This window comes from Aricia agestis, chromosome 8 (assembly GCF_905147365.1).
Source record: "Aricia agestis chromosome 8, ilAriAges1.1, whole genome shotgun sequence".
Classification (NCBI taxonomy): Eukaryota; Metazoa; Arthropoda; class Insecta; order Lepidoptera; family Lycaenidae; genus Aricia; species Aricia agestis.
In genome coordinates this window covers 3,558,457-3,574,501 of record NC_056413.1, presented here as the reverse complement: position 1 = coordinate 3,574,501, position 16,045 = coordinate 3,558,457, and the positions used below count along the sequence as shown (strand labels likewise).

General features: G+C 36.6%; 1 protein-coding gene across 1 annotated transcript; it reads right to left on the bottom strand.

Annotated features, from left to right (window-relative positions):
- Positions 1 to 1,533: 1,533 nt before the first annotated feature.
- Positions 1,534 to 6,183, bottom strand: LOC121729240 (peptidyl-prolyl cis-trans isomerase E). Its single transcript, XM_042117694.1, has 5 exons — positions 5,898 to 6,183; positions 5,466 to 5,648; positions 4,931 to 5,134; positions 2,790 to 2,962; positions 1,534 to 1,878 (listed from the first exon to the last, which is right to left on the bottom strand). The coding sequence occupies exons 1-5, from the start codon at positions 6,105 to 6,107 to the stop codon at positions 1,734 to 1,736; spliced, it is 915 nt and encodes a 304-aa protein (XP_041973628.1). The 5' UTR covers positions 6,108 to 6,183; the 3' UTR covers positions 1,534 to 1,733.
- Between the last annotated feature and the right edge of the window lie 9,862 nt (positions 6,184 to 16,045).

The window sequence follows — 16,045 nt, the reverse complement described above, 5'->3', positions numbered from 1 at the left end:
CGCTAGGCGAACGCCCAGGGCGCCGGGCAAAAAGGGTCGCAGAAGGCAAACAAAGGGGACGCCAATTTCAGCACTATTAGCACCCTGGGCGCCGAAGAAATTGTGCTAAAACCGGTCCTGCGTTTAGTTTTTAACCGACTTCCAAAAAGGAGGAGGTTATAGGTTCGGCTGTGGATATTTTATTTTTTTTATTTGTGTATGTTCAACGATTACTCCGCCGTTTGTGAACCGATTTTCGAAATTTTTGTTTTGTTGTATTAGGTTCCACTCCAATTTGGTACCATGTTCACAAAAGTGGTGACCTGATGATGGGATCCATGAGTAATCGAGGGAACTCCTCTAAATTTATATGGAAACATATGGTGATTTTGGTTTTATAAGAAGCATCCTAAGCATATGCTACCAAAACGCAAGATTTTGCACCGAGGTATACTATGGTTCCGAAGATACTAAGAGAACTCCGGATTCCTTATAAATACAAGTTTGCGGGTTTAGGCGCTGTTTTAAGAACTGAAAGCATATGCTACTATGCAAATTAAATTCATCATCATCATCATCATCATTACCACGTCATAACAAATTCCGCCTTAACTCCAGAGCGTAAGGCACACATTTGACATTACTTTGAGAAGTAAGCTGCTTCGATAATACAAGTAAGTACATGCATGTCTCCGAGGGATATACGTGGGAGAGCCATGCTTCGGCACGAATGGGCCGGCTCGACCGGAGAAATACCACGTTCTCACAGAAAACCGGCGTGAAACAGCGCTTGCGCTGTGTTTCGCCGAGTGAGTGAGTTTACTGGAGGCCCAATCCCCTACCCTATTCCCTTCCCTTCCCATCCTTACCCTCCCCTATTACCCCGTTCCGTCTTAAAAGGCCGGCAACGCACTTGCAGCTCTTCTGATGCTGCGAGTGTCCATGGGCGACGGAAGTTGCTTTCCATCAGGTGACCCGTTTGCTCGTTTGCCCCCTTATTTCATTAAAAAAATGTCTCACTTCCATACAAAGTAATACAAACGGCGTGAAAACGCCGAGATATTATTCACCTACTAATCTGGAAAACAACCTAATTTCAATCTTATGCCTTGCGTTTAGCGTTCATTAGTACAATAACTGTTTGCCGTCTCGCCTGTGGTCTCGCAAGCAATCTTCATAATTTTGAAGTCGGTGCCAGTTCCAAAAGTTTCAAATATTCTGGCAGACTGAAGATTCAGCTATCTGGTACCGACTTCAAAATGATGAAGATTGAGTACAGAAATAGTAGAGTTTTAGCCGAATTCGGAAAAAGGCACTATTAGATAGGAAAAATTATTTAATACTTTTTAGTTCATATTATAAGGATGTTATTATTGTTTTTACCTTGGAAGTCGGTTTTAATTTTTTGTTAAAAATAATAATAGACTTGACGGTTTTGAAAACCGTTGCAGAATTACAAGAATTTTGTTTTTTCGCTATTCACTTGACACTGACATTTGCCGCGGTAAAGCTATTGCATAGCATTTTTTATCAACTTATGCAATTATGATTCGCATATTACGTCTAGTCGCACGCATACCGAAGTCTGGCAACACCACACCGACCGGTACATTCAGAGAAATTGAATAACAAGAAAACCTAACACGGGTCCCGTGATAGGTTTTTTGTTGCGAAATTGCGAAATTTCTTGATTCGGTCGCCGCGCGCAAAGGCACAAAGCCCGCGATAAAAGATAAAAAAAAAAAAAACTACTGTCATTGTAGCTCGCCGCAGTTGGTGATGACAAGCTTGGCGGAGGGCGCGCCGCTCTTGCTGCCATACCGCTCCATCTTACGCAGGACGTCCAGCCCCGAGATCACGTGGCCGAACACCACGTGCTTGCCGTCTAGCCACTCCGTCCTGAAACAGAGTAGCATTTTTAATTCGGCCATCGAATAATACAGCATTCAATCAAATCCAGACGACCGAAAGATTATTGGAACGAAGTTCCTTATCGCGCCTTGTGAAAGGGCTAGACGGAAAAAGTTGTAACAACACTTATTTTAGTACCTGCGAAGTAGCAGAGAGCGTTGATAGTATTCTTCGTCAACTAGATGGCGTTTTTTATAACTACATTCCATCTGGGTGTCCCTTGACACCTCTCAAGTTTTTTTTAAATTAAACGTGGGGCCAACGACGAAACGAGTCACCCGAATATACGACCTTCTTGAAGGTTTGCAGGTCACCGCAAAATACTGCTGGCGACACTTCGTTCCGGAGTTTTCATAGAGGTGATGAGAATGATCATAGATAACAACGACGCTTTTTTGCAAAATTTAATTCCAGTGCATTGCAGTGCCAGTTGACATTATTCTAATAGTAACCGCTGGATTAGATCACAGTATTGGAATGATGTAAATTAGCCTTATAATGTCGAATTGACTTAATCCAACCAAATAACTGTGTCTACCTATGAATCAATCTAACGGTACACTAAAGTGTCCCAATTTAACTAGATAATCTATATTTTAACGATATGCTGTCGATAACCCTATACCATACTTATAGTCAAAAGACAATAGAAGTATGAAAGACGTTTTTTAAACATATTTTAATAATTTAATTAATAAGAAATAATAGGGTAAAATATAAAAAATACCTTTTTAGGGTTCCGTTATCCGTACCCAAAGGGTAAAAACGGGATCCCAATTTTGCTCTATAATAAAAATCTATGTACGGAACTCTTCGTGCGCAAGTCCAACTCGCACTTGGCAGATTATTTTGTAAGTCACTAAAAAGGATATTAAATCCATAGTAAAAAATGTACTTACTTTGCAGTGCACAGGAAGAACTGTGAACCGTTTGTATTGGGTCCCGAGTTGGCCATACTCAATATGCCCGGCCCCGTATGTTTCAGTACAAAGTTCTCATCCTCAAACTTCCGTCCATAGATTGACTTGCCTCCCGTACCGTTGTTGTTCGTGAAATCACCACCTTGACACATCTGAGTGTGATGATAAGGAGATATTATTACAATTATTACTAGCCTTTTTTGTCACACTGCTGGGCAAAGGCCTCCCCTTTTTCCTTCCACACATCTCTATCCTTAGCAATATAAGTAGATTAGATATTACATCACTAATATTATAATTACTAATAATTAATACATTTGAGTATTTGATAAAGAATATTCATATTAATGAATATAATACAGAGGTAACAAAAGATATATCCTGATTAAAGTACAGGCCTCTTGTGAAAGAGGCGACACCAAAATAATAAATAAAAAAAAAAATTTTTTTTTTTAAATTGCAATAAAATAATGGAAATTTAGTGAAGTTTAACCTACGAATAATAAAAACTAAGGAATCGTAACTCCCATACTATTACCGTTTTAAATTTGGGTCCTTTTGATCTGTCATGTAACGTCAGCCTAGTACCCATTGAGGTAGTATAGACTGGAGAGAGCCTTATATCGGTGTACAAGCGTCAAAAGCGTGTAATGTTATGTCCTACTTACTAGGACATAACAAAAATCAAAATCAAAAAAAAAAAATCAAAAAAATCTTTATTTTCATTAAATTTACATATTTGCAATGTGGTGGAGTTCTCCTTTTAAGTAGAACTTGTATTAGGAGAGACCCGCTCTATCGGTCTAACATGAATTACAATATGACGTTACAACAAAGGAGTCGGTCTGCATATTTCATGTAATAAAAATTTTAATAAAGGTTTTTAGTGAACATTTAATGCTAGATATTGTTGAGTTTTGTGGTTCCGCTACATAATAAACCATAAGAATTGCCAAAGAATGCCTCAAACACGTGGATTTAACATTAAATACGTAAGTTTTGAACAACGTTTTTTGGGCTTTTTAATTGGTATGTTTGTAAGCTAAAAAGATAATTCATAAGTTTATTAATCCCTTATTCGTGCTATATAAGGAATGAGTGCTAAAAATGTCACATCAATTAATAATTTGGCTATAAAAATTGCATAGCTTTTTACGTGTGCTTACGGATTCTCATCACTTGAACTATAGTTAATCAATATCATGAACTAATTGACTTTCTTTCTTGTATCATAATGTGCTTCGAAATAATCGACAAATAGAAATATTCAAGAAAATAAACGCATACTACTTGTATGAAAATAAGCACAAAATGGCCACGCGATGACGGGCTAAGACTACATCTATACTATAATACTTTATCTATGCTAGTACCGCTCAAGGTCACATCAGTTTATTAATCCCTTATTCGTGCTATATAAAGGAATGAGTGCTAAAAATGTCACATCAATTAATAATTTGGCTATAAAAATTGCATAGCTTTTTACGTGTGCTTACAGATTCTCATCACTTGAACTATAGTTAATCGATATCATGAACTAATTGACTTTCTTTCTTGTATCATAATGTGCTTCGAAATAATCGACAAATAGAAATATTCAAGAAAATAAACGCACACTACTTGTATGAAAATAAGCACAAAATGGCCACGCGATGACGGGCTAAGACTACATCTATACTATAATACTTTATCTATGCTAGTACTGCTCAAGGTCACCTAAATATGCAAATTTTACTCAATTGTTTCGTAGTGGGTTTAAGGTATCGGTTTTCTTGTTAATATTAGTTTAATTTTAGTAGCAACCTTATGATAACTATGTTATGTATACTATTTTTGGGTTGCTGTCTAGCCTAGAACTTAGGATTATGTTTGTATTACCATGTAATGACTGTAACCTGTCTGTATACTAAATATAAATAAATAAATAAATAAATAAATAAACAAATGTGTACTTGTAAATGTGACTTTTTTGATGAGTATTGTGGAGCATGTTTTCTGACGGAGTTACTTTTCCTTAGTTTTTATTATTTGTAGAGTTCAACCCATGAATCTTCAAGCGGCCGCCACTGCATAACAATTGAAAATCAATTGTGTCCCACAATTGAGATATTAAAGGATACAAAGTCGGGTATAATCCTGTGAAAGCTGCTGCCCTGATAGCCGAAGCCCTTCTCGTGCGTACACAGCACCCTGAAATTCTCCGCTGTCTTGGGCACAATGTCAGCGCGCAACATCATGATAATCCGACCCATCTCTTGTTTGCCAACGCTTACGTCAAAGTACACTTGAGGATTCCTCTTTTCTATTGGCTTTGCTGGTGTAACCTGTAATTATTTAAAGACTATGTTAAAATGGCATTCAAAGGACGAAGTATAAAAACAAAAAAAAATTCTCATGGCACTTGTTTTGTTTTAATGACATTGATTATTCTAGAAATCTACTAGACTAATTTTAAATTTATTTACACAAATTGAATAGACTACAGGGAAGGACATAGGCTATGTTTCAATGCGAGAAAATGCCATATGCAATTTTTACAGCACATAAATTCATAGGCAGCATAATATCAGATAATATTATACTCATTAAAAATTTCAATATTTTTAATGAGTATAATATTATCTGATATACTAAAATGATAGATATACTACTTACACTAGAAGTTTCTGTCTTCTCTTTACTATCATCCTCTCCCTCCTTGTTAACAGAGAGTGTCTCACCGGCATGCTTCTGCAGCCAACTGTCTTCTGACCAGACAGGTCGGGTAGAGCCTTCCTTTATCCTCTGTGGTGCTGCTATGTTCACTCTGATGGTTCTGCCAAACAGTTCTGAATCATTCTGTAACATTTAGTTTTAAAAAATACATAAAATGTATCGCCGCCTTGTTGTTTTCCCGCCTTTACCAAATTTGTATCATTTATAACCAACATTTTGAACTTCGTATTTATCTTGCTTATTTTGCAGTTTCTTAATTCATAAAAATTATCTAAATTTCCTTACAAATGAAATACAATATTGGCATACTATGCGATCTTAGTCGCTTTAAGTTTTGAGGTTATGTAAACAATAACAAAACCAAAACCTTACCATATTATCTATAGCGGCCGCCGCATCCTCTGCATTTTCGAACTCTATAAACGCAAAGCCTCTGTGTTTCTCCGTTTCATAGTCTAAAGGTATCTGTACGTCCACAAGATCGCCAAACGGAACAAATGCCGCGTTTAAAACTTTTTCGTCCACCTCTTCTGCTAAACCACCCACATACACCGTTCGTTTTGAATTAGGTTTACTAGACATATTATTTTATTAAAACAACACTTTTTTCTATATAAATAATGACAAAAACTAAAAATAAATACCGAAACACAGGCCACAGCAAACAAGTTTTACCAGTTTGACTTTGACATGTATTTTTTTTTCAAAGAGGAACTATTTTTTTTTGGTGCTAGCAAGAAACTAAAAAAAAACTTATAGCCTGTCAAGAAAGTCATGACAGGCGGGAAAATTTTCTAAAGTTCGACAAGGCTGTTTACGAACGTGGCGAGAAAAGGAACTAACGCTTCTATCATATAAAAACGTTTTACATATAAAAACAGTTCTCCTTTACCAGCAGCGCACATTGACTGACATTGACACATTCAATTAAAGCCTTGTCGAACTGTAAACGTATATCACGCTTAAAAGGTGTATTTTTTTCTTCGTATTTTCACAGAGAACGCTTATTACATTTTAAATATTGTCACCTTGCACATTTTTATCTCCAATTAATAAAGTTCTCTTACTTTTTATTTCATTAAAAAAAATTCCCGCCTCTCATGACTTTCTTGACAGCTGACTATATAATCAACACATAGACATAATATATAATTATAGGTTTATGAATCAACAAGAATCTTATCTTATAGGGGTGACAGACGTACGAACCATGTACGAACTAACAGTACCTACGGCCCGTACGGGCTACGCGGGTTTTAAGTTCGCGAACTTACTCGGCTCGCGTCGGTGATACACGAGAATCGCTCACACTGGATTACCATGCCCCAAGGCTCGCGGCTCGCGGCTCTTTGCTGACACCGCCTGACACACAGGCGATTAAGATCGTCGAGCCATATAGACTAGCACGAGTCGGCGCATGAGTACCGAAAACTATTCCACCTCAATTTTTTTATGCGATCCTCTTCAAATTGCCCTCTTAATGATATAAATGCATGTTGCCAGGGCGCAACCCGGTGCCATATTGTTTAAACAAACATTGTTTAAACAATTGCAAGAAATTGTTATTTTTCAACCGAACAATTTTTTTTATATTCTTTATTGAAATACTAATAAAAAAGGTCCTAAGACTTTTTACGATAAAGTTAATATTTTTAAAGATATGAATTTTTAAAGGTTCGAAAAACCTCAAAATTGGGTACTCCCCCCAGCTGCTCCCCCCTGGATCATGTTGACGTTCCTACTAAGTATATTATCTACATTATCTAGTACTTTTATCTATAAAAATTAAAAATTAAGAACGAATTTTTGCCATTTGTTTGCAATACAATATTTTTACAACTAAAAATTATTATTTTTTTATTCTTTATAAACACCTAGCTTATGAAAAATCTGATTTGCCCCCCCCCCTGGCCCAGAACCTGGGTGAATTGCCCCCCCCCCTGGCACCAGAACCTGGGTAATTTGCCCCCCCCTGGCCCAGAACCTGGGTACGCCCATGGCGACAAGAATAGAATACAATGGCATTTCCTGGAAACTGTGATCGAAGTATTAAATAATATACTTTATTTTATTTTTAGTATTTGTTGTTATAGCGGCAACAGATATACACAATCTGTGAAAATTTCAGAAGTCTTAATAATAGGGTTTACTAAGACTTCGTTGTCTGTCCGTCTGCCTGTTTGTCTAGGTATATGTCTCCAGGCTGTATCACAAGAACTGCTATAGCTAGACTTCTGAAATTTTTACAGATTGTGTATGTCTGTTGCCGCTTTAAGAACAAATACTAAAAATAAAATAAAGTTAATATTAAGGGGGGCTCCCATACAAGAAACGTGATTTTTTTGGCCTTTTTTGCTCGTAATCAATAATAGTAACAGCGAGGCACTTGAAAATTTCACGAAATCCTTAATTATATTTGTACTTTAATTATTAATAATAAAATTAAAATAAAGTAATTGTTTAAGGGGGGCTCCCATACAAAAAACACAATTTTTTGTCTACTTTTGCTAAGATAAAAAAAAGATATAAACAATGAAATTTTTTGAAATCTCTATTACCTAACAATACTATTAACTATTGTATATAGAATTAAAAAATATATATTACTTTGACATTATTATTTTTTTAATATATTTTTCATCGGTCGAAAGTACCCAAATTTGAGGTTTTTCGAACCTTTAAAAATTCATATCTTTAAAAATATTAACTTTATCGTAAAAAGTCATAGGACCTTTTTTATTGGCATTTCAATAAAAAATATAAAAAAAATGTTCGGTTGAAAAATAACAATTTCTTCAATTGTTTAAACAATGTTTGTTTAAACAATATGGCACCGGGTTGCGCCCTGGCAACATGCATTTATATCATCAGGAGGGCAATTTGAAGAGGATCGCATAAAAAAATTGAGGTGGAATAGTTTTCGGTACTCATGCGCCGACTCGTCCTAGTCTAATAAGTCCGCGTACTTACTCGCGTGTCTGTCACCCCCTTTATATGTATTTTAAGCTTCTTGGGAGCTACGACTAAATCTAAAAGGTCAAAAACTAGCGGTACTACGGAACCCTATGGCTATATTGCGCGTGGCCCAAGTCCCAACACGCACTTGGCCGGTTTTTACTACAAATAATCGCTAATTTTCGAACTAAAGTGTACCACAAAATGTACAGGTTGTGGAATATAAGTAATTATAGGGCTCGCTTCGGTCGCCCTGATTAAAGCTACTGAGTGGTTTAATTGACCATATCATACGCTTATCAATTTAAGACGGAAATGAATATTAATAGAATTTTAATACCTTTTAATCTTTTACAGTTACGATCGCAAACCAGACAAACCAGAGCTTATGAACTGAGTATAATATTGATCTTAAAATGTGATAAATGTATCACACTGGGAGCAGAGGGCGCTACCTAGCTCATAGTACAATAAACAATCCATCCAAAATACGACATGTTACACACGTCATATTATCATAATTCTGGACGTTCCGCGCGGCTTCGCCCGCGTAAATTAGATTTTGCAAAAAAAAATGTCCTGTGATCCTTCACGTGGCCTACTTCTTATCTCTGACAAATAACATATAAATTGCTCCAGTAGTTCGTGAGATAAGCCCTTTCAAATAATTTCCCCCGTTTTTCCACATTTTCCTAGACCAGTCTAGTCGCACGCACTGCGCACACAAACACCGACTTTAGACGAGTGAAAATTGAAATTCCGTATGTAACGAAAATAATCCTATTATTTTTAAAATTACCCAGGTTCTGGTGCCAGGGGGGGGGCAAATTACCCAGGTTCTGGGCCAAGGGGGGGCAAATCAGATATTTCATAAACTAGGTGTTTATAAAGAATAAAAAAATATAATAATCAGTTGTAAAAATATTGTATTGCAAAGAAATGGCAAAAAATCGTTTTCTTAATTTTTTATTTTTATACTTAGATAAAAGTAATAGATAATAATAAACTTAGTAGGGACGTCAACATAATCCCCCCTCGGTACGCCCATGGACACGTAACTAATTTATATACTCTAAAATCAATTGTATTTAATAATTCTCGCAAGATAACAAATTAGAGTAGATACCGTGCATAATTTTATTAGTGGAATGTGGGAAACATAGGTTTGAAAGTTACTGGTATCATTTTCACGGCATTTTAAAATTTTATTGAGTGGCCTAAATATTTTTGATTGCTTAACTGCGGCCAGCGGCACATATATTATGTTACATGTGTAAAGTACATGTCAAAAGTCAAAACACATTTAAAATTATTTTTAACAGAAAATTAAAACCGACTTCCAAGGTAAAAACAATAATAACATCCTTATAATATGAACTAAAAAGTATTAAATAATTTTTCCTATCTAATAGTGCCTTTTTCCGAATTCGACTAAACCTCAACTATTTCTGTACTCAATCTTCATAATTTTGAAGTCGGTGCCAGTTCCAAAAGTTTCAAATATTCTGTCAGAGAACTAAAGATTCAGCTATCTGGTACCGACCCTACTACGCGGGGCTCCTATATCTGGGTGTTGTGGTCTAAGTTCCAACCTAACCTAACCTACTTTTGGACTTTCTAGATTGTGTTTGTTTTTGATTTGGCGGGGGGCTGCGCCCCCCGTCCCCCCCTTCGGTATCCGTGGCTGAGTAGTTAATTAAGACCCACTCATCACAGCCTTGAGATGCCTAAAAAATACTTCGTAAACATCAGAAAACAGATGATCTTATCTGAAGATTACGAAAATCTCAAATGCGAATTTCTTCTGAACGGAGAGTTTACTGGCGGTGGAAACGGTAAGTAGGAGTTTTTCTCACCCAAAACAATCCTCCTTAACCCATGTCACCAACATTTAATTGACGTAGGTTCCTAAACCTTAGCCAAATTTTTCTAAGTATTTTCGCCATACTAACAAGGGTCACATTTCGGCCTGTCATTCGACAGGGGTTGATTTTTGAGAAAAGTTTATCTGAGCTTTTTTGCTTCCCTTGGCGCCCCCTATCGATTGGTATAATAAAAAGGGGTGGTCATAGGGGGTTGTATTTTTGTGGCCAAAATTTTTCAAAGTATTTTCGCCATACTAACGAGGTTCGTATATCGGCCTGTATCTGGCCGGGGGTTGATTTTTGAGAAAAGTTTATTTGAGCTTTCTTACTCCCCTCGGCGCCCCCTACCGATTGGTGTATTCAAAAGGGGTGGTTATAAGAGGTTGAATTTTTTCGTCCAAATTTTTTTAAGTATTTTCTCCGTGCTAACGAGGGTCACATTTCGGCCTGTCTTTCGACAGGGGTTGATTTTTGAGAAAAGTTTATCTGAGCTTTTTTGCTCCCCTTGGTGCCCCCTATCGATTGGTATATTCAAAAAGGGTGGTTATAAGAGGTTAAAATTTTGTCGAAAAATTTTTGAAGTCTTTTTTCCATAGTGCCCCGTTTCCTTCAGTCCAACACAAATGTGTGCCTTATGCTCTGGAGTAAAGGTTGAATTTGTTACTTATGTTCAATTTTGTGGTACTTGAAATATTAATAATTTTGAAACAACATTAAGTATATTTTTTTGTATTAAAATCGCTTTGAAATGTACCATATAAATAAGGACATAACGTGATGACTAATGATATTTTATGGTGTTGTGTGTATATTGTATCCATATACAACCATGTGAGTTGTGACATTGGTGACCCTGACATGGTAGTGATGATGACGATGATGATGAATGTAATTTGCATAGTAGCATATGCTTTCAGTTCTTAAAACAACGCCTAAACCCCCAAACTTGTATCTATAAGGAATGCGGAGTTATTTTAGTATCTTCGGAACCATAGTATACCTTGGTGCAAAATCTTGCGTTTTGGTAGCATATGCTTAGGATGCTTCTCATAAAACCAAAATCACCATATGTTTCCATATAAATTTTGAGGAGTTCCCTCGATTACTATGGATCCCATCATCAGATCACCACTTTTGTGAAAATGGGACCAAATTGGAGTGAAACCTAATATAACAAAACAAACATTTTGAAAATCGGTTCACAAACGGCGGAGTAGTGGTCGAACATACAAAAATAATAAAAAAAAATTAAAAAATATCCACAGCCGAATATATAATCTCCTCGTTTTTTGGAAGTCGGTTAAAAATGAAAAGAAATAACAGAATCGCGTTGGTGAAATAGATTTGGGTTTGCGGAAGAAAACTTACAAAAATATTATAAACACTAATATTATTTATAAAGCTGTTACGAAAATATAATTTGTGTATTTAACCCCTTTTTTGGTGAGTTATGATCTTTCTTGTTCTAAAATCTAAATGATCTAAAGAACATGAGTGCACTAGTTTTTATTATTCGTAGGTGCACTCAATATGTTCTTTAGATACATAGACTTAGGTACTCGTAATATATACTGTCGTAGCACGACGACGACGACGTCGTAGCGTAGCATTATAAGTTTATGTTTAGATAATAAGGGTTGGTTCCACCATAACTGTAGTTAACTTTAACTATAACTACAGTGCAAAATGGCAAATCTTTGGTTTTGGACGCCATATTTAACGATAACTATAACCGCTCATAATATTTACATAATATATCGAAATTTTTTCGTGAAAATTTACAATGGATCACAATAAAGTAGTTCAGGGTAAAGTTAAGTTAGCCTTAACTATTACCATAACTTTGACCATAACTTTAACTTTAACCACGCCTCTGGTGCAACCCACCCTAAACGCATAACTCAATACGTATTTTTTTTGTGGGATGTTACACAAATGCTTATACCGCACAGTTACCAGTGTCCATATAATATGTAATATTGATGTAAGTATATAAACAGAGACAATGTATCTCTCTTATTGCGATGGAAGACTATTGTCCTGGATATGGGCTTTCTTTACGATATTTTAAATAATAGGATAGATTGTCCACACCTTGTATCTCAAATTTCACTTCGAACCCCAACCCACTACTGCATGGCCAGCATGCCGTTGGAGCTCCCCCGCATGCGCTGCACCAGCGACGATGCTCGCCTGCGCATTGTGGCAAAGAAACAGTCCACTCGTGCGCACGCGAACATCGCCGAAGCGCTGCACCAGCGGGGGAGCCCCACCAGCATCCTGAATGCGTTATTATATTGGACGTGAAGGACGCTGTAGGTCTTTTGCGTATATGCTGCCCAGAGGCTGCAAGTGTAGAAGGATGTACAAAAAGCTCTAAACAACGTCATTTTTACTTCTAACGAGCATCTCGCAAACCTCCTAACAACCATATTCGCCCTAACCGATAGCGCCCTTCGCTCCCTTTCGATATCAGTGTCGTCTTTCAAAGTGGACGTCACAATATGTCCTAGGTATTTGAACTCCTCGACTCTAGCTAAAGGAACGCCATTGAGTAAAAGAGTCGGCACTGTATCCACCTTTCTGGTTCCACTGTGAAAGACCACGCTGCGTAACGCTCACAAATATCAAGCAGCTTTTTGATACCACAGGCCGAGGCACTCAGCAAGACCATGTCATCCGCATAGTTTATGTTATTGAAACATACTCCATCTATATGACAACCGATATGCTGCTTGCTGAGCTCCTCAATCAGTCCATTTATATAGAGGTTAAATAGAACAGGTGAGCTTAACCCGCCCTGTCTCATGCCACATTCCAACTTGTAGGGATCTGACATCGCACCAGCCCATCTGACAATATTTATTTGATTGTCATACCAATATTTAAAAGTATTAACCAATTCATGAGGTATACGCGACTTCCTCATCTTCTTCCAAAGAATGTCATATGAGACAAGGTCAAATGCTTTCGATAGGTCGAGGAAGCAGGCGTAGACGCGTGTTTTTCTTGCATTATAATACTTGACAGCACTCTTAAGACACAATATTGCGGACTCGGTAGAAAGGCCAGAACGAAAGCCGAACTGCGCATCATGACATCTGATATATCTGATTTATTTATTCTGATATATTTTAGTTTGTACTACATAATAGTTATATATGGGAAACCTGTTATTGGCTTTATTGTTTGTTAAACGCTCTATGTAATTTTTTTAAGTATGTAAGCTGTTGGTTTTCACAATAAATAAATAAATAAAGAATTCAGGAAAGTATCTTGGCTAAAGCTCATAAACTGTTAAGTGTGACGTCGGACACGTCTTCTTTGTATAAGGAACTTACTTGGAAATCTTCAGTACCTCTCAACATAAATTAAAATACTGTTAAATAAATAAAATTATATTAAAAAAATTAAAAAAGTTTTTTTTTCTAAAATAGCATAGTCATTGGCTCTAAATACGTATGCAAAGTTTCAAATTAATAAATATCACGGGCGTATATATTATAGCTTTGATAAGTCCCTAACGTAAAAAAGCGGCCAAGTGCGAGTTGGACTCGCCAATGAAGGGTTCTGCAGCAGCCTTAAATACCTCTGCCTACGGACACGCTCCACAGTATAATAATTATTATTATATTGTAAATAGAACTAAAAACATGTACCTCGCCGATGAAAATCGGTGGGCACATAATATATTGTCGATTGGATAAGTAAGATGGATAGTAATGAGGGGGGGGCGGACCGCCAGGACCCCCTTACCTTATAAACCATACCCCCATGATAAATAGACTACTGGGTAGGTATAGGTAAAAATCGTGTTCAAAGATTATGTTACATACAGACAGCCCAAACGAAGCGTGTTAAAAATAGACACAAAGGGTAACGTAACATTTATTGATATCAATCAAATACAGGCAAAAAATTACTTTTTTTAGGTTTGATAAAATATTTTATTTTTTAATATTATTGTTGGCGTCATAATAATTTTACTGCATTTGATTAAAAGTACCATTTAAATTCTAATACTGGACTCCAAAAACAACTCTACAATTACAGAACGAAGAGGCAAATTTTACTCTTAAAACTTTCACTCTCAAGTCTCATGATCTTTGACTTTGATATTTATGAAACAATTTAGCTTTCTGCATTTTGTTCTTCTATAATATTTTAATCTGTGACTCACACCACATGTTTAATCAAGTAACAGGTATACTATATTTTGCCAATCAGCAAGACCAACAGGGATTAGATAGAGGCACTTTTATCTAGTCCGGAACAGCAGTATTTTGGAATTGCACAGTTGAGAGCCGCTGGCGTGGACCGTTGGCCGACCAACTTGGATGTGTCGACTGACTCAACGCAGTATTTATATACTATTTTATATTTGAAAGTGACTATTTCTACCTAATATACAGAGTGTCCCATAAAAAGGTTTTAGTAGGCGACATTCGAAACTATAGCGAAAAGGTTGCGCCAAAATTAGTTTCTCGCGCGTGTTGTACATTTTGCCGGGATAAAAAGTATTCTATGTCCTTTCCCGGGACTCAAGGTATCTCCATGCCAAATTTCAGCAAAATAGGTTCAGCGGTTTGGGCGTGAAGGTAACAGACCGACAGACAGACAGACACATTTTCGCATTTTTTATATTAAGTAAGTATGGAGTAAGTATGGATTATATATATTATACGCCCAACACGGGTTCTAGCTAATATCGATACTTAATATGGGCCAAAAATTGCCTATCTTCCATCGGGCACCCTCCGCCCTCTCAAATATTTTATTTTCATTTTAATTACTAAAGTTATATTATAGTGCATCTTAGTACTTTCTGAATATTTAAGTGCAAGTTTATTTCGGCATTCGTCAAAGATTGTTCTAGATTGTATCAGTCGTCGGTATGATAATGTTGAGTAATGATGAAGCCGTACGCACCTGCCTTATATATCGTATTTTTAGATTTATTAGAGACGGGACACTGCAGATCTAGTTGTGTTGGCCGCGAGTCGCGACACACGGCAGAGTTGACTGACGAGCGAGTTTTCCAACATAATCGAAGGAAACAACTCATTTTCTTTGTAAAATAAGATTCTAATACATAATTGTTTTTATTAGTGACAGAAATGAACTATCTGAATGTTTGTCTGTCTATTATCTTTTTATACTAAAGCCGCTGAACTGATTTAGCAAAAAATGTATGGGAGAACTTTGAGCCCTGGCAAAGGATAACGCCACGGTCGCCACGCCATGAGTCGCCATGAGTCTGCAGCTCATTAACCTGTATAAGTGAGACAAATTACGATAGGTGACAAGTTTTGACATATTTGTTAAACATACATTTCGCAACGCCAAACGTGCATGCTTTTTTTGTCAGTACTATCTCAGTTTTTGACCTAAAAACAAAGGAATAAAAGTTTAAAAATATCCAAACTTCTATCAGATTATGATAGTGGAAAGTCGCATGATGAAATATGTAGGGAGAATAATCACACCAAAGTCAACCCTGTGTAGAATTATTACAAACAACGAGGAAATTCGGTCTCAGTATATTAATGGAAAACGAAAACTCAAACCAATGAAAGCTTTTAAAATTGAATAACGACACATATTGACCTCTGTGAGTGCCGGTATCTGTAAATGAGACACCCATTATTTTAACCTGCTTAATTGGATAACTGGATTATTAGGAGCCCTCAATAATTGGTA